The following is a 24,880-nucleotide window of genomic DNA, read 5'->3' on the forward strand; positions in this document are numbered from 1 at the left end:
GCCCTGGGTGTCATTGTTTTTCTGAAAATGGGGACTGTGTTAATCCGTCCAGGCTGCTGAAGCAGATTGCCACAGATTCAGTGGCTTCTAAACAACAAGCGTTTATTTCTCACCATTCTAGAGGCTAGAAGTGCTAAAATCGAGGTGCTGGCAGACGTGGTGTCTGCTTCCTGCTTCAGAGATGGCCGCCTTCTTGCTGTGTCCTCATGTGGTGGAGGACGTGACTGAGAGGTGGAGGCCTCTTTTGTAAGGACACCTGTCTCATTTATGAGAGCGCCTCCTATTGACCCAATCACTGCACAAAAGCCCCACTTCCTGCTAGCATCCCATGGGAGGTTAGGATCCCAACATACAAATTTGTGGGGGGACACAAATATTCAGTCTCTAACACTCCGCCCCTGGCCCCCTGAAATTCATGTTCTTCTCACATACATAATATACTCATTCCATCTCGACAGCCCCAGAAGTCTTAACTCATACCAGCATTGACTCTGAAGTCCAAAGCCTCATTGAAATAGCACCTAAATCAGATATGGGTGAGATTCCAGTCATGATTGATCCTGCTGCAAACCCCTCTGGCCATGAGCCTGTGAAACTGGACGAGCTGTGTTCTCCCACAATACAAAGGCAGGACAGGCAGAGGACATTCCCATTCCAAGAAGGATAAACAGATAAGAAGAAAGGGGTGACCTCTTACACTGTTGGTGGGAATGCAAGTTGGTGCAGCCTCTTTGGAGAACAGTGTGGAGATTCCTCAAGAAATTAAAAATAGAGCTTCCCTATGACCCTGCAATTGCACTCCTGGGTATTTACCCCAAAGATACAGATGTCATGAAAAGAAGAGCCATCTGTACCCCAATGTTTATAGCAGCAATGGCCACAGTCGCCAAACTATGGAAAGAACCAAGATGCCCTTCAACGGACGAATGGATAAGGAAGATGTGGTCCATATACACTATGGAGTATTATGCCTCCATCAGAAAGGATGAATACCCAACTTTTGTAGCAACATGGACGGGACTGGAAGAGATTATGTTGAGTGAAATAAGTCAAGCAGAGAGAGTCAATTATCATATGGGTTCACTTATTTGTGGAGCATAACAAATATCATGGAGGACAAGGGGTGTTAGAGAGGAGAAGGGAGTTGGGGTAAATTGGAAGGGGAGGTGAATCACGAGAGACTATGGACTCTGAAAAACAATCTGAGGGGTTTGAAGTGGCAGGGGGGTAGGAGGTCGGGGTACCAGATGGTGGGTATGATAGAGGGCACGGATTGCATGGAGCACTGGGTGTGGTGATAAAATAATGAATACTGTTTTTTCTGAAAATAAATAAATTAATTAAAAAAAAAAAAGATGAAGAAAGCGGTGATGGGTCCTAGGTAAGTCCAAAACTGAACAGAACAATGTTAAACCTTTAGGCTCCAGAATCATTCTCTCTGGCTTGTTGTTCTGCCTTTGGACCCACCAGGGATGACAACCTCACCCCCTTGACTTGGTAATACAACCTCATAGGGCTCTCTGCTGGCCGTGCAGGTCTGGGTGACCCCATCCTTTGGAACCAGGCTGCTGGGACCCCAGGCTCATGCACACCAAGATGATTGGGTGGCCTCTGATTTGTCTTCATATTCATTCTTTCATTGTTTTTAAGAAAAACCCCTGGGTCGTGTCTGAGCTGGCTGGCCAGCGCTTATCTCTTTATCAAATGGTCACCTGGCCATCCCTTGGTGGTCCCATTTGTTCTACAATACAGATAGGCTGAGGATTTCCAAATCTTTCATTCTGGGTTTTGCTTAAAACTCCATCTTCAAGTCATTTCTCTATTGTATTCTATAAGCAATCAGAAGAAACCAAGCCATGTCTCCAATACTCTCCGTAGAGATCTCCTCAGCTGAATACCAAATATCATTGTTCACAAGTTCTACCCTCCATAAAACAATGGACTCAAACACAATTCAGCCAAGTTCTTGAGTTCTTGACTATCACATAACAAGGAAGGCCCCCCCCCAACTAGTTTCCAACATGTTCCTAGTTATTTACGAGACCCCATCCATGGCCTTCACTGTCCATATCTCTACCAACATCCTCTTCAGGATTACTTTAATATTCTCCAAGAAGACGTAGGCATTCTTCTCTGTTCTTCCCGAGCCCTTGCCAAAATTGCCCTTGATGTAGGCTTTATCTAGCACACACTTCAAACTCTCCCAGCCCTACCCATTATCCAGTTCCAAATCCACTTCCACATTTGTTACTTGTTCTAGCAGCATCTCACTTCTTAGGACCAACTCCTGCTTTGGTCTGTTTGGGCTGCTATAACAGGACATAATAGACTGGGTGGCTTCTGATCAACAAGAATGCATTTCTCATAGTTCTGAGGGCAAGGAAACTCATGCTCAAGCCACTGGCGGATTTCGTCTCTGCTGAGTGCCTGCTTCATCCTTCACAGAAACCATCCTCTTGCTGTATCTGCACTTGGCAGAGAGGCCTAAGAGCTCTCTCTGGGGTCTCTTCCATGAGGGCATTAATCCCATTCATGAAGGCTGAGCTGTTCACCTCTCTAAGGCCCCACCTCTGGATACCACCCCAGTGGGGGTTAGGTTTCAACATAAGAATTTCAGGGGGATACCTTCAGTTTGTAATAAGGATAAAAGCTATTTTGTAGACAAGATAGCTCTGTATGGCTGCCCATCCTGTGCACTGCACAATGCCAGCTCTCGGAGGAGAGTATCTCTATCCTCATAAAGTGCAGCTACAATGCAATGATGACTATTGATGTAAGTCTCCAAAGAGCTTTAGAAGTGCAATCCCCAGTTACAGTTGGTATGGTTACTGTTCTTAGGCAGAGACTCTATTTGTCAGGTTATGGGGAAGATCAGATGAAAGGATTACTAATAGGAAGTGGATGCTAGCCCTCCCTTCCCCCCAGTTCTGTGTTCTGCTGCTAATAGCTCACCTAGGGGGAGGTCAGCATCAAAAGGCATTTACTAGACATTCAGCTGGCATAGTGCCATGCCTGCTGTCTTAATAAGCAAGGCCCTGCCTATCTTGACTTTTCCTGTTGGTTTTCTCCATATGCTCTCCAACTGCCCTCTGACCTTTTTGAAATACCCTTGATAAAATTGGACATAATTGCTTAAAAAGGCTCCAGTTTGCAACTCTATTGTGTCACCAGAGTCCAAATTCCTGGATCTATAGGTCAATCCAGTTCTAGCTTTAAACAAAAGAATTTGTCACTAAAACAACCAAAACAAACAAACAAACAAAAAAAAAAACCACAGTTGTTTTCATTGTCTTCCTCCCAAGGCTCTGGAGATCATCACATACTCTCATTAGTGTGTATATCAATGTCTCCTGGTTAACCAGCACCCAACTTGAGTCAAACAATGTGCTAGAAGCTTTTCTGACACATCATATCTTCAGTGGCTTTTCACTGCATTGGAAATGCCAGAGTTTTTAGTTGGGTTGATGAGGCACAACATGAGGACATGAGCTGCTCCCCACAAGCCTCCTGACTCCATCTCCAGCCACTTGCCTTTTTTCTGTTCTCTAGCCTGTCTGGCTTCCTTTCAATGCCTCAAACATAAATACTTGTGCCTGCTCCTGGATCTTTGCACATTCTCTTGGTCTATCCAGAACCCACTTCCTTTCTGTCTTCAGGTCTCAGATCCAATATCACCTCTCCTGTGAAGTCATCTCTGGATACCATCATGAGAGCCATTCACCCTGAAGTGGCTCCCGCTCAGACCACCCAACTCTACTGTCTTCATCATACCTACCAGAAATGATCTCATTCACCTCTCATGCCATCCCCACCAACAGCTCCACCATAGCTGGAAGCTCCCTTATCAAGTGCTCTGGAACATCTGGTACCCACAGTGGTGTCTAGCTAACTGGAGGGGCCCTTAAATACTTTTTAAACATAGGAGGGCTCTCATTTGATGCTTCCCATGATTCCAGGAAGCAGACACTGTCATGTCCTCTACAGGAAAGACCCTCCCACCCCACAGAGAGACTGAAGCAGGCACTGAAGCCAAGGCTCTTGCCCTGAGTCCACACTGAGTTCAGTGAGTCACAGTGCCCCCTCTCTGAAGGTTGCCATCTCTTATTGCTTACAGGGAACACAGGTGGCTCTTCCCACACCCCAAGCCCTGGCTTCAGTGCTTACAGACATGAATCCAGAGAAGGCCAACAAGGTACCCTGTGACGTACTATTGTATCTCCATTCTCTGATGAGGTAAAGCAACCTGCCCGCACCATAAACCTGGCAAATGGCAGGGGTGGGAGGTCCACCCTGGCAATACAGGGTTGTGGAATTCATGTTCCATCACCTCTCTCCACAACTACGACAGCGACCGCACAGCATTCACCCAGGGGAGTGTGTTCTGTGTCAAGTGCTTTATGCAACATAACTTTTCATATTTAATTCTCATAAAAGGTACACTGGCCTCCCTGCCATGCCTTTATCGTCCCAAGCTTGTCCCAGTCTCAGGGCTGTGCACCTTATCCCTTGGTTACCTGACCACCTCCCACCTCCCACTCTTCAAGCTTCTCAGCAAAGGGCCTGTGAGCAGATATGCCTTCCCTGACCACCTAATATAAATAGTGTTCCCCTTCTGCCCTGGTTGCACCCCATAGTACTCTAAGTCATGTTTTCACTTAGCATCAAATATCCTCTGACATGTCATACTGTATCTCATCAAATATAAAACTCCAGGGGTGCCTGACTGGCTCAGTCTGTTGAGTGTCTGACTCTTGATTTTGGCTCAGGTCATGATCTTGGGGTCACGGGATTGAGCCCCACCTTGGGCCCTGAGCTTAGTACAGAGTCTGCTTGGGATTCTCTCTCTCCCTCTCCCTCTGCTCCTCCCCCTGCTCATGCTCTCTAGCTCTCTCTAAAATAAATAAATTCTTAAACAAAAAAAACTCCATCAACTTTAAGACCCATCTTTATGTACGTCTAAAAGGAATAAAAATTGTCCATTGTAACAACACAATACCACTGATTATATGTCAGAGATGTTCAAATGTGAAGGCCTTCATCTCAGAATCTATGAAATAGAATATATCTGTTTAGTTGATTACTGTTCATCTATCCCTACTAGAATGGAAGCCCCATGAAAGCAGGGACTCCCTTTATTTCCCCCTCTGTAGAGCATATAGTTGGGGCCTCAGTACAGCTCTGTTGAGATGATTTCCACTGAGCCGTGCACTATAAGGCAAGTACTACTGTTATCTCCACTGTGCCAAAGAGGAGAACAACTGTAACAAAGAAAATTCAAGCAGTGGCCCACGAGCACACAGTTAGGAAGCCCCCGAATTACCGTCAGCCAGTTCAGTACACGTCAGCCTCAGAGCCACAGTCTTTATAGAGCCCCACTGAGCAGTCATAGGGTGCTTCAATGTCCTTGCTCTTGAGCATGATCTGGATGTGACATGCTGTAGAAGGAATCTTGGGCCACTATCTCTCAGAACCAGTTCTCTAGGACTCACTAAACTCTATGCTTGAAACTAGTAATACAATGTATGTTAATGACATTGATTTTAAATTTAAAAAAGAGAGTAAACAATACTTGAAAAAAACTAAAAAATAAGAAGTAAGTTACAATGCCTGGTCTCATGGACCACCTGAGCTACGCACTCCCCTGAGGTGGGCTCCAGTACGGTCTCTGAGACCTAATGTGTCTAATTCATCTGACAGTAAAACCTTAGGGAATACTGATCTTCTCTGACTGTTGCTGAACGATCTGAGCATTGTCTATAGTTCATAGTCAAGATCCCAGTTAGAGGGTGCCTGGGTGGCTCAGTGGTTAAGCCGCTGCCTTCAGCTCAGGTCATGATCTCAGGGTCCTGTGATCGAGTCCTGCATCGGGCTCTCTGCTCAGCAGGGAGCCTGCTTCCTCCTCTCTCTCTGCCTGCCTCTCTGCCTACTTGTGATTTCTCTCTGTCAAATAAATAAATAAAATCTTTAAAAAAAAAAAAAAAGATCCCAGATCCCAGTTAGAGCAAGATATGAGGGGCTGGAGCCAGCGAAGGGCCCTTATCACTCATTTCAATTCTTTGTAATTAATTTCTATAATGCCCCAAGGTAAGAGCTTTTCATTAGAGTGCTCTCTTCATTTGGGTTTCCTACAGACTGGGACATGTCTCTGTTCCTCTGAAGCATAAAGATGAACGGTTTACAAAGAGCTTTCTGATAACTCATTCCGGACCATTACAAACAGCCACGGCTGAGCACTCTTTTCTTTTTTTAAAAAAACAAAATATACTTTAATTAGTCACCTGCATACTCCTTGGTCTGTCTTTATTGGCTCGTGGCTTTGACTTAATTGGTTTGCTCTCTGAATCCATCCAAAAGTCCCACCTCAATAGAGGTATGTTCACAGAAGGGCCCTATCGTTTTATGGTGCCAACGCCACATAAAACAGAGGAGCTTAAAGGCCATCAGCTGGTGTAACATAAAGCTCATTATTAAGGGCAAAACCCTGTTTTTATGCAATATTACAAAGAGCTACATTTCAATTGGCCAGTAGGGGCCCAGGAAATTCGGATGCGGGACACTGCTAGGAGATGCTGTCCACCCGAACATCCTTGCTTTTGAATACCTTGCATTGCGTTATTGTTCTTCTGCAATAAAGTGCCATAAGCTGTCACATGAAGAAAAAACAAAAGCAAGTGGACAAGAAAACCGAGTTCTGGCTGTCTCACTGGAAACATGTGTTCCTGTTCCTGGCATGCTCTGTTAGGTGCCTATTTTACAAGGGGCACACAAAATGCAAGGAAGCTTCCAGGAGCTCTGCACCAAAGGAAGCATGCTTGGTGCTGGCAAAGTCTGGGGTGGTTATAAGGAGTGCTGAGTTTGGGGGAATCCAGAGGCGAGGCATCTCACCACAATTTCTGTCTCTACTGCGAGGCATGTACCCAGTTCACTGGAAATACTTGATCAATAGGAAGGAAGACCTGAGCTTCCTAGTAGAACACTTGCACAAGAGAATTCTAAGCCAATCTGGCCCCAGGTCATGCTAAGATACCAGCAACATTTACCCTTAGTGGAACAGTTCCTGGGTTCCAGGCACTATGCTACACCCTTTACAAACACTGAGTACTGCACACACACGCCCAATCATTAATTCTCCTTGTCCTACTTTCTTTTCTTCCCAGCACTAACCTCTATCTCATGATCTTGTATATTTTATTTTCTTACTGTATCTCTCCCCAACTAGAATATAAGTTCTGTGAGAATGGGTACATTGTCTTTCTTATATCTTGGTATATCCACATCTCCGAGAACATTAAGCAGTATGTAGCAAGTCCCCATATATGTGTGGATGAATAAATGATAAAACCTGTCAACAATTCAATGTGAGATATGATTGCTCCCATTTTCCAGATGAGGAAGCTAAGGCCTGGAGAGAAAACTGACTTGCTCAAGGCCATAAAACAACCACTGGCAGAGCTATAAATCTGGGTCGATCAATTTCCGAAGTTGGACTTCTTAGACTATATTTCTCTACACCACTTGACATTGGCAAGGCTGGAGCTGGTCTCTCCGGGAGTGCCAATCTTCCCAACTCACTGCTCAGTGCTTTCATGCTGGTGGCCTCATGATTTGTTATAAATCAATAAAGCACTATCAGCCAGCCTTCTTCTTTCTAAGAGCTGGTCTACCAGCTCACCTCTGGCTATCTGACCCAAATGTGCTCTGCTGGGTTTGTTGGTGACTCTTACTAATCCTTCAATTCTCAGAAAACCCCTTCTTCCTCCTGGTCTTCCTGCCCTAAATCCACTCTTTTAATGCCCAGAAAAGGAGCAGGCAGTCCTCTAGGGTAGGAAGGAAAGCTGCATTTCTTCTACTGGGCTCTTTTTCAGACTTGAGGTCCCAGCATTGTCTGGGTCTTTCCACATAATTGGTCCTTATTCTGCACAGACTGACACCCTGAGAGCCCAGGGCAATCTACCACCCATGAAAAGCTTCTCTCAACGTGATTTGTGGAGATATGAGTCCTCCCTTCCCCCACATGCCTCCTATTTCCTCATTAACCTTTCAGAACCATAATTATCAAGGAAACGGAGGGTGTCTGATAAGTTTCCCTCCTCATGCCTCTCTTCTAGCTTGTGTCCACCCAGGAGCTCCGAGAAATTCTTGGGCACAGTTCAGAGAGATGGCAGGTGGTGTTTGATCATGGGACCCCCCCAACCCTATCCCAGAACCCCCCACCCCCCAACCCCATGGGAGGGCTAAGCTGCTTGTAAGCCAGGGTGGCAACAAATCTTTCAAGAGGCTGTTTGAAAATGCTTTATGGCACGTAGGGTTACAAGGCTCTAGCTGAACAAATGGAAAAATTAGTCTACCTTAAAATATCCAAGGCAAGTAATTTCCTATCACCTTGTTTCTTAAATGTACTTAACATCTAGAATCTGGGCTTCCCAAAATATGGATAAGGGTCATCAGTTAAAATGGCAACTTGGAGATAAAAATCTTCTGCTTTAACAGTCGCTCATAAAATGATGCCATCGGCCCTTCTGTTTGGAATGGTATGGGTTGGGGGAGGCGCAGTCCAATAACATCAGATACTAAGTGTTCTTGAATTTCACAGGCTTGAGGCAGCCTATGGGCAGGACTTTCACCCTGAGTCCACCAAGGCTCAGCCTCAGACACTCTGCTCTCTCCACAAGGGCTTCCCAAGGTCTCACACCTGGGGTTTGCTTTGGTTTTATTTTTTCTTAGATGAAAGATTGCTTTTCTAGCTCATTTCTCCAAATTTTAAAACTACTTCTTGGCCTGTGAATGGAGTTACCGGTGACAACCACAACTTATTTTCTCAGTCTGCTTATTTTCTTATATTCTTTGTTCTTTTTGTTCTCCTCTTCCTCTTTCTTGAACCTTTGGCTCTTCTTTTCCTTCCCTTCATTCTCTCCGTTTATTCATTCACTCATTTATTCCATTTCATTTCTTCAATTAAGATTTACTAAGTAATGTGCATGTACCAGGAACTAAGAGTGCTAATTCCCAGCAATAAAGCCCAGTCAGGAATTCTGCCTGCAAAGAGCTTACTCTTGGGGCGAGTGTGCCATACACGTGCATAAGCAGAAGGGAAAGAACAGAGCACTGTGGGCATGCACAGGACCTGCCCCTAAGAGTTGAAGAAGGCTACATTTGACCTAAGACTGGAAAGATGAACCAGAGTTGGAGAAGGAGGTAAAGGGAAAGAGTGCCCCAAACAGCACCAGTAGCAGGTGCAAAGGCCCTGAGGCATAGGACAATAAAGTTCAGCAAAGGGGCTGAAATTAGTGCTGTTGCACTGAAGCACGAGGTGACTAGTGGCAATAGACATGGCTGGAGAAATCAGTTAAGGGGCCAGATACTGGAGGGCCTACCCAGAACAGCAAGGAGGTTGAACTGGATTTGGAAGGTGACAGAAAGGTTGGAACAGCAAGTGACTTAACGAATTAAGCAACAACAACAAAAGAACAAATGAAGGATTAACCCATTCTTCACCACATACCAAGGAACAGGGGCCTCTGCATTTCCCAAGATGCCTGGTGTCATTATGGAATGAGTCATCTGGCCCTAATGTTGACAACCGGGGGTGGGGGTGGGGGGGGAGGGTGGCTATGACTCACAGGGATCTGAAAATAAATCAGCCCTATAACTATAGATGCAAATGAGAATAAATGGATTCTCTGGGGCTCATGGCAGTTGGTCTTTTTTTGAGGAGGGGAGGCTGGATACTGAGATATGCGGCCTGCTGAACATTATAGCATCTTCCCTGTACCTTTTGGCGGGCGAATTACTTCACAGACCATGAATATGAGTCACTAAATTCTAAACCTTGGGCAAGAAAACAAAGTTTGATAAATGTGTCCAGCTACTGGAATAAAGACCCAGAGCGCAAACAAATCAAGAAGTTCAGACTGTGCCAACACCCAAGGAGTCCCAGACCTGTGCTTAGTGTGACACGTGCATACACACACACACACACACACACACACACTCAGTCCTGCACACACTCACACATGCATACACACATGCTCATATACACACACGCCCTCCCTTTCTTTCCTTGAAATACCAGTTGCAAATGTCGATTCCCATGTCTAAAAGGTGCCAAAGTTAAAAGTGACCAAAAGATGAGGCAGAAGTATATTTTGGAAAGTTGGGGAGGTGGATAGCTCATTTAAGGGGGAAAAAAAGAGATAAGGAAATAAAATCAGTCAATCAAGAACCATGAATCCAAAAATCACATCTTTTCAAAATGTTCTAATATTTTGTGGATTTATTATGTCTCCAAAATTCCTGTAGTATTTTTACGGGTTTAAGGGAAACTACTACATGCATCTCATTTCATTCTCTAGAAAACCTTGAGGAACGACTATGAAGGTCTGGCCTTTAATTATGAACCAAACACCTAGGTTACAGAACTTAAATCCTTGTAATGGTGCATAAAACCACACCAGAGCCCTGATTAGCTTGTCCAGTGTTAATTAAAACCCTTCTCAGGCATTCTCTCCCACCGCCTACTTCATGACCTGAAATAGTCAAGCCTAATTTTTTCCAAATATATGTAAATCCAAGGGGTTAAAAAAAAAATGTAAAGGCTGATTAAGTGGAGAAGAGGCTAAGCAGGAAGACCTCCCAGTTGGTCCTCAGACTGAGCCTCTCAAACTAGCAGCAGAAAATCCTCTCTGATCTTTGATCATAGAAGACTTCTCTGCATAACACAGACTCTTGCGTGCATTTTTTAAAGAGCCAGCATCTTTCAAAATGGCGCCTTCCACGAACCAAGAACTCCCAGAAACAGTGAACATCACCATCATTTGTCAAGAAAATTTGGTAACATTTAAAAGACATTTCCCAAGAAAGGACCTCCTCCCTGCCATGGAGTTTATTTGAGCTGAACTCCAGTGGCCATCTCTGTGAGGAAAGCTGCCTCTGGCGAGGAGTTGGAAATGGATCTCTTGTGGCAACATAGAAATTTTTTCTGGTCGGGGGGGCATACAGAATTAAAACTTTGATAGTTTTTCTTCCTTTTCTCAATTGTACTTTTGTTCACAGATTCAGCTGGGAGAGAGAGAGAGCACACATTTAGTTTGGAGTTTATGAGTTCATATTTTATAATTAACGTTGCCAACAGGGGAGTTTGATTAATACCACGCAGTGGATTTTGAGCAATGTTCCATACAAATTGCCAAATTTAGCAATAAAATAAATTGGTTATGTGAACATAATTAGTAGGATGACTACTTAAAATTCAAAACTGAATGCGAATAATTCCAAATCATCTGAGCCACAAATCCATTATTTGTAGAGAAGGGGGAAAGCATAGCATTTTGGGTTTTATTTTGCCCTCAACCGCAATGTTATTCACCACCAAGCTGAATATAATGAAACTTCCACAGTGGGTTGTGGCAATATTTTGGAGCAACCCAGAAGCACACACATACGCGTGTGCGCACACACAAAAGGGATGTCATAAAGATAAGAAATGCTAAACTGTGACTTTTCACTGCAAATGTAAAAATCTATAACAAATTTCTCAGCAAATGCAGCATTACGTTTTTCTGATGTGTTCCCCATAAACCTCTAAGTACACAATTACACGGTGGAGCTTTTCCCTTTAAATATTCACAGTACCTTATTGTCGCCCTGGACTTCTGCAAGCCTTTGCTGAAGTTCTTTAATTTCTTCTCCCAGATGTTTATTTCGGTCCTGAGAATCTCGCAGTAGTTGTGCAAGATTAGCCTGGAAATGTCAACATATTATGGAATACAATCAGAAACATGGGAGCGGATCAATGTGGGGCTTTGTTGGCTTGCTGAGGCCGGCGCCCCGGCCAAGTGGAGCCATGCAAAGCCCATTAGATAAATGCATCCATGATCGCAAGTGTACACATCACACCATGACAACTGCATGGTGAGGGCAAACAGCACTGGCTGTGAACCTCAGCACAGGGATCTCCTTTGTTTCCAGAAGGGCACAAGGACAAGGAACAGAGGGGTCAGTCATATTCGACTTTTTAGAGAAAAAATGTTAAGGGCTCTGCGCTAAAAATCTTGCAAATGGATGTAGAGTTCAATTATAAACTTGAGCCAACAATACAGGAGAAAGCTTCATTTCCTTGTTTAGATAGTTTTCTTCCCCTTCAGATAGAACTGGTTTAGTGAGCTTTTCTTTGCTGCCTCAATGCCCAGAATTTTGATCACGAGATGAGTTTGCCAGGGAGGGGACGAGGAATGAGCAATCACTTCAGAAATCAGGGTCTGGAGGTAATCCAACAGTCCCAGCTGGGTTGCTCACCTCCTTATTCCCTTCTTCTGGTCCCGTGGTACCAGGACCGTTCACCTGCCTGACCTGGGTTCATGACATCATCCCATCCATAGGCTGTGCCTCCTGCTCAGACCCAGATCCCTCTGGCCCATATGGCCCACTCTCTATGCACCAGCCTCCCCACCTTGAGCCAGCTCCACCTCACATCATCACTGCCCCCTTTCCCAGAGCATGGGAGCACCTCTTAATCATGCCCCCACCCCTTCCGCAGGTACCCTGAGCTTGGAAATGGTGGTCACGTGACTGCTTTTTGTGCTGCACTGTTCCCCTTTTTGCTATCTGCTGCTTGCTCTGGTTCTTGCCTTGTTGCCCTCTCCTCTAACCTCAGCGAGAAGATTGCAAGTGATGGAAAGGCAGAGATGCTGTTCCCCCTTTCCCTGGCATCCATGTTTGTTGCTTCAGGAAGGGCTTGTGTTTCAGCAAATGTTTTAAAAACTCATGATGAATAAATGAAGGAAGGAAGGAGGGACAGAAGCAAGCAAGCAATGAGAATATGGCCTGTGGGGAATCATTCAGAAATAGCTGGAAGGGGGATTTTAAAGATTATTGTGAAGAGTCTCTTCATATTACAGCTGAAGAAACCCAAATGCAGAGGCATTAGGGGACTACTGTAAGTGTAGTGGCCAAATCTCCAAGCACCTTAATGCTAATACTTTTGGGGGTGCTCCTGGCTGGCTCGGTCGGTACTTTCGACTCTTGATCTCAGGGTCATGAGTTCAAACCCCACATTGGGTGTGGAGCCGACATTAAAAAAAAATAATGCTAATACTTTTGGGAATACTCAATGTCAGCTTCTAAAAAAGGAATGAAGGCGGAAAGATAAAAACGTTAATCCTTGGTTTGGCTCATCCCTGACTCTGCACTCTGTCATCTCCCATGTCCCATCTACTAGGGACTCAGGTTGTCCCTACCTTCAGGTTCTTTCCTACTCTGGCTGGGCACCTGCCAAGTTTACTTCCTTGCTGTTGTCCAAGCATACCAGGCATGCTCCCATCCTGGTGCAGTTGCTCTATACTCTCTCATGGGACTGCTCTCCCACCAGAACACCTCTTGGCTTCCCTCTCCCTTTCACCTCTTCAAGATTTTGTGCAGAAGCCACAGTCTCAACAGGGCCTAACTGGACCACCCAATCTAACACCAACTCGATCTAACACTCAATCTAACACAGCAACCTACTCGCCTCCACCCTGATCTTCTAAGCCCCTTCCCCTATGCTATTTTTTTTCCTTTGTAGCCCATGCCATCTTTTAAGATATCATGTGATTTATTTCGTGGCCTACTGCTTACCACTTATTTCCTACCTCTCTCTCTCTACAAAAATAGAAGTTCCATGAAGGGCAAGGAATTTTGTTTTCTCTATGATCTACCCCAAGCACCTAGTAGATGCTCCATAAATATTTTCTAAACAAGGGACAATATGTTGAGTCTGGAGATTGTGGTCTCAGCCTAGGGAAGAATATGGAATATTAACAGTATGTACCAACACTGAAGCCAGTGCTGGGCACAGAGTCTTGCGTGGAAACCTGACTCATCCCCACCGGCTCGATTTAACCAAGCCCTGTATTCCTCAACAAGGCGATCTAATTTTCAACCTTGTATGTGCGAGGTTCATATTTTAGAATAGCTGTATTCTGATTTTCTCAGTTTTCCATTCTTATCAGATAAAATGTGGTGAAGGATGCAGAAAATTAATTCCCATCTTATACTTAAAAAAGCAAAAAACAAGAGACACTGTGACCAAATGACTATTTCTGGAAGTTTTTAGAAATCAGATCAATTAAGCTGGCTCCCAGTTCTGCCACTTATAGGGCTGGGTGACCGTGGGTGAAGTACTCAACCTCTTGAGTCTCCCCATCTGAAAATGCAGTTGACCACCCATATCTCATGTGACCATGTGATACCTAAATTGAATAACGAACACAGGACAACTCCCACAGTGCTTGGTATACGGTAGGTGCTGGTTGAAGGGTTAGCTCCTCCTGACTGTGTCCTTCCAGTAGCCCCAACTCAACCACTCAGTGTACGGCTGGGTAGACACTGCCGAATATCTCCTCGGACACAATTAGCTCCTTTGTGACCCTGCTCTTTTACTGCTCCTTATTCAACCATTTGCTTAGACAACAAATATTTATCGAGCACCTACCATGTGTTTTAGACTCTGGATATACAGCACTGAGCAGGACAGACAGAATGCCTTGCCCTTGTACACTCCCATCTGAATAGATGATATTACATTAGTTACATTATGTTGCCATAAAATACAGAATGACCTAGTGCTTGAATGATGAGAAAAACAAAGTGGGCAAAGGGAACAAAGTGTGCCCAAGGAAAGGACCACATTTAAAAAAAGATTTAAAAAAGCAGTGAGAGCTAGCATGAGCCTTGTGGATGGGAGTGGGGAAAGTTCCCGATAAAGGAAAAGGCACCCTGCTTCTCTCACTCCTAACACATCACAGGATTCTGATTCCCGATTTCCCATTGGAGAACAGTTCAAGGCCACAAGGACAGGCCAACCCCAGGGACCAGAGTGCCGTGATGATTTAGCTCTTGACTTCCCATTCCTGGTTTCTCCCCTCTATCTGCCGCTCTCGTCCCTTAGCACATGGTAGCACAAGTGCGCTGCCTCTGCTTTCCTTCCACGGAACCGCAGAACATTTCCCAGACATGAGCTCAGCTAGCATAATCCCTCCCTCACAGACTGGAGGGACTGGTCCCACGGAGGAGCATCTCAGCACCCCCTCTGCAGGAGACACAGCAAAATTCACCTTCATGGCGCCTGCCTCTTCCTAACCAGCAGAAGGGACACTCAGGAACAAATGCTTGTAAGAGTGACAGCGAAGGGGATCAAGAGGACACGTATCAGGACAAGCACTGAGTAATGTATATAGAGTTGTGGAATTTCTGTTATCCACCAGAAACTAGTATAACATTGCATGTAAACTGTACTGGCATTAAAATTAAATTTGAAAAAGAGTACCCGTGGAAACTTAATAAAAGACATGCCCATGCCCCCCCCCCTAATTCCCAAATTCCTTTAACCTTTTTTTTTTTTTTTTTTTTTTTTTAAGATTGCGTTTATTTATTTGAGAGAAAGAGTGACAGAGAGAGAGAGCAGGATCAGGGGAAGAGAGAGAGAGGGAGAAGCAGGCTTCCTGCTGAGTGTAATAGCCAAAGGCAAGCTGGATCCCAGAACCCTGGGATCATGACCTGAGCCACAGGCAGACACTTAACTGATTGAACTGCCCAGGTGCCCCAGTCTTTCTTCTTTGAATCAACAGTGGCTTGAGCTCTACAGGTAGTGGGAAGGCACTGATGTTCCGTCACCAACCTCAGGTTGTAGCTAAACCAGTACAACCCGATCCAACCATGGAGAAGGGCTAGTCCTCTATCTCCAACCAGGCACAGAGCAGAACTTTTGTAAAATACAATAAAAATCAATCACTAGAAAAATAAATTTGGGTGCCTGGGTGGCTTAGTCAGTTTAGCATCTGCCTTTGGCTCGGGTTATGATCTCAGGGTCCTGGAATCGAGTCCATATTGGGCTCCCTGCTCAGTGAGGAGTCTGCTTCTCCCTCTTACTCTCCTCTGTTTTTTTTTTCTTTCTCAGTAAATAAATAACATCTTTAAAAATGAATTTAAATAGCATCAGGGTAAAACCCCCAAGTGTTTGGTAGAGTCAACAGACATAAAATCATGCTGTCAAATCGCCACAGAAGTTTCTGAACACTTCCTCAATTTCTGTGTTTATCACGGGCCAGAAGCGAGCTGCCTGGCTCCCGGCATGGTCCTGGGTCCTCACTTTGAAAAGCCTTGAGCTTGGAGAGCTGCCAGGTTATTTAGCTATTAGCACAGGGTAGGCACCTGGTATTCACATCACAGGTTTCCAGTGCTATGGGAAGCAGAGGACAAGGCTGCTTCTGGAAAGAAGGATTTGTGGGGCCAGTGATGTGACTGCTGACCATTATTTACTCTGCAGCCGGCTGAACAGAATTCTACCAAAATAAAGCCAGGCATTTCCATAGTAGCCACAGAATGGTGGTCCATTAGGAGCGCAGAGCCTCCATGCTGGGTTTGAGTAAATCTACTCGCGCTTTGAAACCGACCCCGCTGTTGGGTACGGTGGGGGAGGCACCCCGCTTCAAAGCGCTCAGCTGTAATTTCACATTTCCCAGGTTGGGTGACTTGTCAACACACATTTCATTTCTATTCAGTCTTTTCAGTCCTTCCACCTCCTCAACTCCAAAACAATAACTTCGGGAACTGGAAAATGACTGCTCTGATAGGGTACCTAATTCCTTGACATATACCTTAAAGAGGAAAAAAAAAGAAAAGAAAAGAAAAGAAAGAAAAGTAGTCCATTTCAAAGCACTCGAAATAGAGGAGAAAAGTTCACACGATTCTTTTGACCAAAAATAACACCCATGACTCACACAGGCTCACTCTAGCAATCCATCAAGTTAACACGTGGGTCTGCTTATAATTTATCAGCTACGCAGGGTGTTTTGTCTCTGTGTTATTGAGAAGGACTCTGTGACCATCAGTTGGCAATAGCCACACTATGTAAAGGAAATGTCAAAGAAAAAGTGGCAGACTGCCTAACCCTGGGAAGGCTTTTGAAAGGAAGGAAAACCAAACTGAGAGATCGTTTCCTCTAGATCTCTGAGGCAGGAGCTAGCATAAATAGCAAATCATAAAAAGGTTTAAAAGCTCTTTTAAATATTGAGATCTAGCCAGGGCCCACAGGAAAGGTTGACATTTTAGCTCTGATAACAGGGGAATGAATACAGTAGCATCTGTTGTAGGACCTGTACACTGTAGTGACTCTTTCTAGCTGCAAGTTCATGAACATCGTGATTGGGAAGAGAGACTAGCGGGATTGGATGGGAACGTCTCTGGGACATTCGAGGCCAAAAGGATTCAGACACCCCTTCGTTGAGGAACAAGTCAACTCCCAGTTACCCAGTGATGTCTACAGAGATGCACTGCCAAGGCCAGCCCGTGGTGTGGGCACCAGGACTCTCACGGCAATTCTCTCTGCATAGAGATGAAGACCACAAATCCTGATGGTTATTGTGGGGGCAAAGATCTGGAAGGTGTGAGAGCAGTGTGATCTCACCCCAACGTTTCATCTTCTGGGGGGCAGACATTCTCACAAAGACAGAGAGCCACATGGGCCAAGGGAGCCGTTCATCCAGCTTTCTTCCAGTCCCACTGCATCCTAGGCTCCAGCTCTTGCCTCAACCACTGGGTTTTGATTCCCCTATAAGTGCCATAAAATATGTCAGAACAGTTTACACTCTAGATGCAACACACTGTTTAAACTTATAAGAATTGATGGCAGGGAGATTTTAAAAAATCAATGATATAATCACATTTGGCAATGACAATCACAGGTAAGGACCCTTGTTTCCAATGATCAAGTAATCAACACTGGCTCACAAGGAAGGGATTTCAGGACACTAGTTATAAAAAAAAAAAAAACACCCTGAATCCTTCAGATGGGGAGAAAAGGATCCACTATATACCATTTTTCTCCCTGAAGTAGGAAAAGTAAAGATGGATATGAAGGGGATCAGAGTATGCCACTCCAAAATATTCCACTTTGCCATGAGGATATTTTGAGTTGAAGGCAACTGCGAATCAACAGATACAAAGAGTTCCCTTCCCTTCTTCCCATTTCTACCTAAAAGCAGGGCATAAATTTCCCTTTGTGAAGCTGTCCCAACCTCTTTCGTACCAGAAAGAAGCAAGCAGCCCATAACCAGAGAGCCACTCGGGGCACCCCAAGATCTGCATTATACAAGACTTACTAAAATAACCCTTAGCTCCCATTAACTTCCTATACATTTTCTAGTCACTTTCCCATAGCTGATCATCCCCTGAAGCCCAAATGCCCTTTCTTTTATTAAAATGGTATATAAGCCCCTGAGCCAACCACTTCTTTGAGTTTCACTTCTTCTGTGAACTCCCATACATATAAAATAGCCATAAAATTATATACTCTCCCTTCTGTCTTTTGTTAGTTAAATTCGCAGGCCCCCATGTACTGAACCTAAGAGTATAGAGTGAAAAAAAAAAAAAAACCCACACAAAATAAAAGAAAGTAATGAAAAGTTTAAGATTAATCATCCATCCTTGCACTAGCCCAGACACTGGCAAGAGCAGAAAAAGGGGTGGGCTACCTATTTCCACCTGAGTCCTTAAATAATTCAGACTAGTGACTAGGCATCAGGGGCAATATTCCAGGGGCAATCCCCCATGTCATCCTGAATCTCTGTAATTTATTAGACACATATCACTGCAGGAACCTAGCCATGGAAAACTTAGTCTCCATCACAATGTAAAAATGATGTACACCAGAAAGTCCTGGTGACATAAAAGTACTTATCAAATTGCTGACATAAAAGTACTTATCAAAAGTGGGAGGGAAAAAAGTTAAGTAAGAGCCAGAGAGACAGGTAAAACCATGACCTATGCACTTCCTCGAGAACAGTAAGGAAAAGAGAGGGTGAGGGGGAAAGAAACAGAGACCAGACTCAGAAACCAAGCTGCTGCATGAGGTGTTAAAAAGTTTGATGTTGTGTTGGGGCACCTGAGTGGCTCATGTGGTTAAGCATCTACCTTTAGCTCAGGCTTGATCCCAGAGTCCTGGGATCTAGAGCAGGGAGTCTGCTTCTCCCTCTTCCTCTGCCCCTTCCCACCGCTTGTACTCTCTCTCTCTCTCTCTCTCGCACTCAGGGTATCATACACATGTGCTCTCTCTCTCTCTCTCTCTCTCTCTGAAATAAATAAATAAATAAATAAATAAATAAATAAATAAAGTCTTTTTTAAAAGAAGTTTGATGCTGTGGACTCCTTAAAGCCAAACTTTTGAGAGGGCAGAGTACTAGATTAAACAAGGATATGTTTTAAAAAGTGTCTGATGAAACATCAAGTATGCTTGAGCAGTATGATTGATAGCAAATTTAATTGCAATTTTGACTCTGCTGCTTTGGTCTATAGTGAGTCCTGTGTTAATAGTAATAGACGGAGACTTGCTTTGCTGAGCAAGGGCTCCCTATTCATAGCGACTGCCAAAGTGATGACCTCTGCTACAGTGACAGTTTTCCTATTTACACAGAAACTACCACCCAGAGCTCCTGCCATACATATGTTTTGGCTGTGCAAGGAGCCCTTGGCAGACTCCTCCCACCTCATAACCTCAACACACGTGCTTGTGAATGAATGCATTTCCAGGCCCATAGGCAAACACACACCCAAAGGTTTGGAAGGTTGCTGTGGACATGAATGTTTGCTTCATCTTGGCCATTATGATTCTGCATTGGCCTACTATCAATTTCTCTAGATTTCTCGAGCCTAAACATCCCTATCTATAAATTGGGGGTGGGGGTGGGGGGCACTCTCACCTTCCTCCCAAACTCCCTGCAAAGATCCACAGAGCTGATAGCAAGACTCTCCCTCTAGTACTCAGAATGAAATTACAGTCACTTCATTCGGGAGGGCTCCGGCAAGCTGGGCCTGGTTTTCTTCCCAATTTCCCTGGTGCAACAGGAAAGTTGCACTGTTCAAAGAGTCATGAAAAGAAACATCTCAAAGCGCTTGAGATCTTTGAAGGAAGTTTTAGGTTGTGAGCATCAAATCCAAGAGACACAGAGCTGCTCTGATTTGCAGTCCCCGGGGGACGAAAATAAGAGTAACCAAAAAGACTTTTGTACTGAAAAGTACAAGGCTCCTTCCCATTCCACAAAGGGCCAACCCATGCTCTGTTTTCTCCGGGCTTTCACTCTGGCGCATGACACCATCTAAATAAGCCATCACTCTTTAAGGGAAGAAAGCAAAGTCTCCCTCTTAAACCTGGAGGAATACCTCCCATGATATGTCGGCTTGAAATCAAAACGGGAGAAGACAAAGATGCGTTTGATTGTTTATTCAAGGAGGAGTTGGAATGGGGAGAATGTGCTGCCATGACCCCAAAGAATCCCATCTTCTAAGAAGATTAACCCAAGATAATTCAAATTCCCTTTGTCTCCTTTGGAGGAACTGCTTGTTTAATAAAAGAAAAATACTGACAGGGTTGTTTGAGATCTTGTGGTGATCTATCTCTGCAGTGGAAAGAAGTGCTCTGTGTATAGTTCTGCCTAGAGTATCAAGAAGACGTTTTCATTTCAATATCCCAGGAGAAGTTATTAGTGCATTGCTGTTGTCACGATTTCTTCACAGTTTCCTTAACACATGATTTGCCATTGGAAATTGAATTGTTTTCAAAGAGATTCTAGGTTCTAAAAGAAAGCCTCCACAACAATATTTCTAGAACCATAATCATGAAAGTTCTGGTCTGTCCTCTGAGGAGGAGACAAAAGAGGCAAGAAGATATTTATGACCAGACCGTTAGTTGCCATGAGAAAGAACACTGGCTTTACCAGGTACAGATTCCTAGCTGTTTCTGGCTCTCCACCACTTCTAAGCACATCAAAGCACTTCAACTCTGGCTTCCAAAATGGGTTAAGTTAAATGTTGACTAGGCTTCCTCCCCACTCAGTCTAAGAGTCGGATATAGAACAAAAAACCTGAACGAGAACAAGGAGCTACAAGTTAGCAGATCTGGATTTTAGTTCTGCTCCATGAACTGGCTGTGTGACCTTGGGCAAGTCAGGGGAAAAACAGAAACCAGGCAACATTCATTGAGCACTTAGCAAGCCCCAGGCAATGAGCGTGATGAACACTATCATACCAGTTCCTCAGAGGAGCTTTATGAATGCATCTCATGGTTACATTCACATAGGAGGAATGTGAACCTAAGAAAGGGTAGGCACCTTGCCAGAGATCACCCACCAGCAGGTGAAAGGGTGAAATTCACATCGGTAGGATTGGATGCCAAACCTGGGTTCTTTCGGCCTGCTGTGAGCTGCGACGCTGCCTTGCGACTTTGTGTAAGACCTAACTTGCCAGTGTGACATTGGGAGACAGTTGGGAGGTCACATACATACATGCATGCATATATGGTCTCAGAAAAGCACAAAGCACTACCGAGGCTAAAGATGCGGTATTGTTTCTACCTACATTTGAGAAGAACCTTCAACTACATTTGTGTTCAGCTCAAGGTGCTATGACAAAATACCATAGTCTGGGGGGCTTATAAACCCCAGAAGACTATTATTCAGAGTTCTCCAGGCTGACAGTCTGTGACCAGGGAGCCAGTGTGGTCAGACTCTAGTGAGGACCTCTTCGGTTGTGACTTCTTGGGCCCCGTCTCCAGGGGCGGAGAGCAGAGCAGAGAAAGCGAGCTTTCTCATGACTTCTGGAAGAGCACTAATCCCGCTCGTGTCAGCTCCACTTCAATGACCTCTTCTCATTCTAATACCTTTCAGAGGCCCAACCTTCTAATACCATCACACTGGGGGAGCATAGTTTGAATATATGTATGTTGGGAGACACAGACATCCTGCCCATAACAATGATCATAGCACTCCCTTCCTCTGAGTGCAGACACGAACAGGCAGACTGAAGTAGAGACCACAGAAATTCCACGTTCCCAATCAAGAAACAAGGCTGATGGGCAATGAAATGGCTCTATGTGGCATCTCCTTTTCTAATATGTGCATCTTTGGACCTCCATGTCCCATCTGTTAACATGACAGCTGGCTCTTGTTCCAGTGCTTTCTGCCTAAGTAAGTGCACCTGCTTTTCAGCTGGAGGGGTACATATTTTATCCACTGTCTTGCCTTCATGATAAACATGTAAATTAATAAAGGAGACACCAGGTCAGAGTGCATGCTTTTACCCCGTTCCTGCTAGACGAAAAAGTGAAGAAAATAATTTTGTCTCTCCCTTCCAGTCCTGTCACATGTGTGTCAAAGCTGTCTGCTCTGGCTAAATACAAAGTCTCGTTGCAACCAGGACTGAAATACTTACTGGTGCATTTTTGTCTCCACACCGAGCTAAGAAAGAAGGCATCTTAACACTCACTGCCGAAAAACCAGTCACATGTTTCTATAAATTAACTAAAAGTAAATAAAATTTTAAAAACGTATTTTGAATGGATAAAATTCATTATATGTCCAAATCCTGGAACTATTTCTCCCCACTATTTATCAAGACATCTCTTCCATCACTAAGGCAGAATTCTCTTCCTTGCTTTGGGAGAGAATTTGTATTTCTCTCTCCATAACATCAATGTCCATTACATCTGATTTATTTTAATTATTTTGTTTATTGTTTGTTCATAGTATCTCTACTAGAATTAAAGTGATTATATTATTTATCTTCTAAACCAACAGGCTCTGGAGAGTGAAAAGGAGCCCTAATACAAATTATGCCAGGATAAAATGGAGATGTTCCTGGGGAAACAAAGGTGTGGTCACCCTAACTACAATGCAAGTTCCAGAAGCTCAAGGATTTGGATCTGACTTTTCTCAGACCTGTGTCCCCACTGTCTAAATTAGCACAAGACCCCCATGAGATGCTCCATAAATAGGTATTGAGTCAATGTGGCTAAGAGCACGAGCTCTGAGTGGACGGCAGGGGTTCATACTCTGGCTCCAACACCAATGAATTACGTCATTTCCCTGCGGTAATTTCCTTGACCGCCATATGCTTCAATTTCCTCATCTGTCAGATGGCGACACTAATGAGAGCACCCACCTCACATGGCTGGGTGAGAACTAAATGAGCTCATCCATAGCACAATGCCGAGCACAGGGTCTGTACATGGCTAGAGCGGGCACTCCAAAAGGTTGGCTGCCATCATTACTCTTGGTCATTCCAAGGTCGTGTGAAGAAGGCGTGTGGAGCAGACAGTTATGTCTGCCTACCCAGCACCCCTTAACATGACAACAGTAGAAGCCTTCTTGTGTCTATAGAACGCTTGGCTGTGCCTGGCCAACCCTGAGATGGGCCCCTGGCTTGAGCCTGGCCTAGAGGAGCTCTCGCTTGGGACTGAGGAGCAACTTTTTTCTAGAGATCAAAGATGTGGAGTCACATTTCCCATTCTACAGAGAAAGCAGGTTCACAGAAAGAAACAGTGGCTGCTGAGCGCAGAAGAGGGAGCTGGGGTAGCCAAAGCCCCGGCTGCATTTCTGCCTCCCTGCTCTCTGCTCAAATAACCCTCTGAAGTCCTATGAGCCAGGAAACCCCTCTTGGACCCCAGCTACTTTAACCTGCCAAATGGAAACAAAATGGTCCTGACAAGGGCCATGGTGGGCAGATTCAACACACTCTTATATCACTGATTAAAAAAAAAAAAAAAAATTTAAGGGGGATTAGGTAGAGAAGGAAAGGATGAAAAATATTTATTGGTGTTCACCCTTTGCCAGGCACCATGGGGAGGACTCTGCTGGCACCACTATGTGGTAGGTACCATATTTATCCCCATTTTATAGATGAGACTGCTAAAACTCAGACACTTCCCAAGGCCACACAGTTATTTACAGTGTCACTGCTGGCTTCCTAGCAGCTCTTCTATCCTCGGTGATTAATCAAAGCCAGTGAACACATGGCACTCTCCTGGTAAATGTCAGTAGACCAGGAATGGGAGAATGTCCTACACTAACCCAATTAGAATGGAGAAAAGCACTTCCATTCCATGGCTGGGGGTTTTGCCTCTCATGCTTAGGGGAACTAGCCTTAGAAGAAGGTGAAGTTCTTTATTCTAAGTAAAGAGGAAGAAAGAGAAAATTCAAGAGTTCTCTATCTCTAAGAGAAAATTCAAGAGTTCTCTATCTCTTCAAGAGAAAGCTGGTGTTGAAATTGGCACAGTGGTAGAGTGGTCAGATAAAATACGGGATGCCCTATTCAACTTGAATTATAGATAAATAATGAATAATGTGTTGGCATACATTTGTCCCAGATATTGCATGGGTCATACTTTTTCTTTTTCTTTTCTTTTTCTTAAGTAGACCCCATGTCCCATGTAGAGCCTAACACGGGGCTTGAACTCAGGACCCTGAGATCATGACCTGAGCTGAGATCAAAAGGCAGATGTTTAACTAACTGAGCCACCCAGGTAGCCCAAGGGCCATACTTTTATCCTAAAAATGTTTTAGTTGTCTATCTGAAACCCGAATTTCCCAACTGTCCTGTATTTTTTTTTTTTTTAAGATTTATTTATTTATTTGAGAGAGCCAGAGAGCCTGTGCATGCTCATAAGGGCAGGGACTCAGCATGGAGCCAAAAACCAGCCTCCATCTCCTGGCTTGAGATCATGACCTGATCAAGAGTCGACTCTTGAGTTAGATGCCTGACTGACTCTGCCCCCACCCCGGCACCCCCTAGGGATCCTGTGTTTTATTTGCTAAGTGTGGCACAGTGAGGAGAAGTACACATAATGGAGAAGTAGGATGTTCTACCTTTGAACTTCTGGTTTTGCAAAGTCATTGATACCTTTATTGTTTAAACACTTCAGAATTTCGGTTGCCGGCAGCCCAACCCATCCTATCTCATGCAGCAAGTCAGAGGTTCCAAACCAGGCAGGAAGGATATAGTGCCAAAATCACACCACTGTACAAATCCCAAAGGAACAGAAATTGAATGCTATACTCAAATCTAAAAAGCCATCGCT

General features: G+C 44.4%; 1 protein-coding gene across 3 annotated transcripts in view; it reads right to left on the bottom strand.

Moving 5' to 3' along the window:
- Window positions 1-24,880, bottom strand: part of CCDC149 (coiled-coil domain containing 149) — a 97,655-nt gene that overhangs the window by 36,287 nt on the left and 36,488 nt on the right. For 2 of the 3 annotated variants that reach the window (XM_059381837.1, XM_059381830.1), the window contains exon 4: window positions 11,632-11,739. The exons of the other annotated variant lie outside the window; for it this stretch is intronic. In XM_059381837.1, the coding sequence (XP_059237820.1) occupies window positions 11,632-11,739 (108 nt within the window). The remainder of the gene's footprint in view (window positions 1-11,631; window positions 11,740-24,880) is intronic. 3 annotated transcript variants of the gene reach the window in all.

This window comes from Mustela nigripes, chromosome 1, assembly GCF_022355385.1.
Source record: "Mustela nigripes isolate SB6536 chromosome 1, MUSNIG.SB6536, whole genome shotgun sequence".
NCBI classification, from domain to species: Eukaryota; Metazoa; Chordata; class Mammalia; order Carnivora; family Mustelidae; genus Mustela; species Mustela nigripes.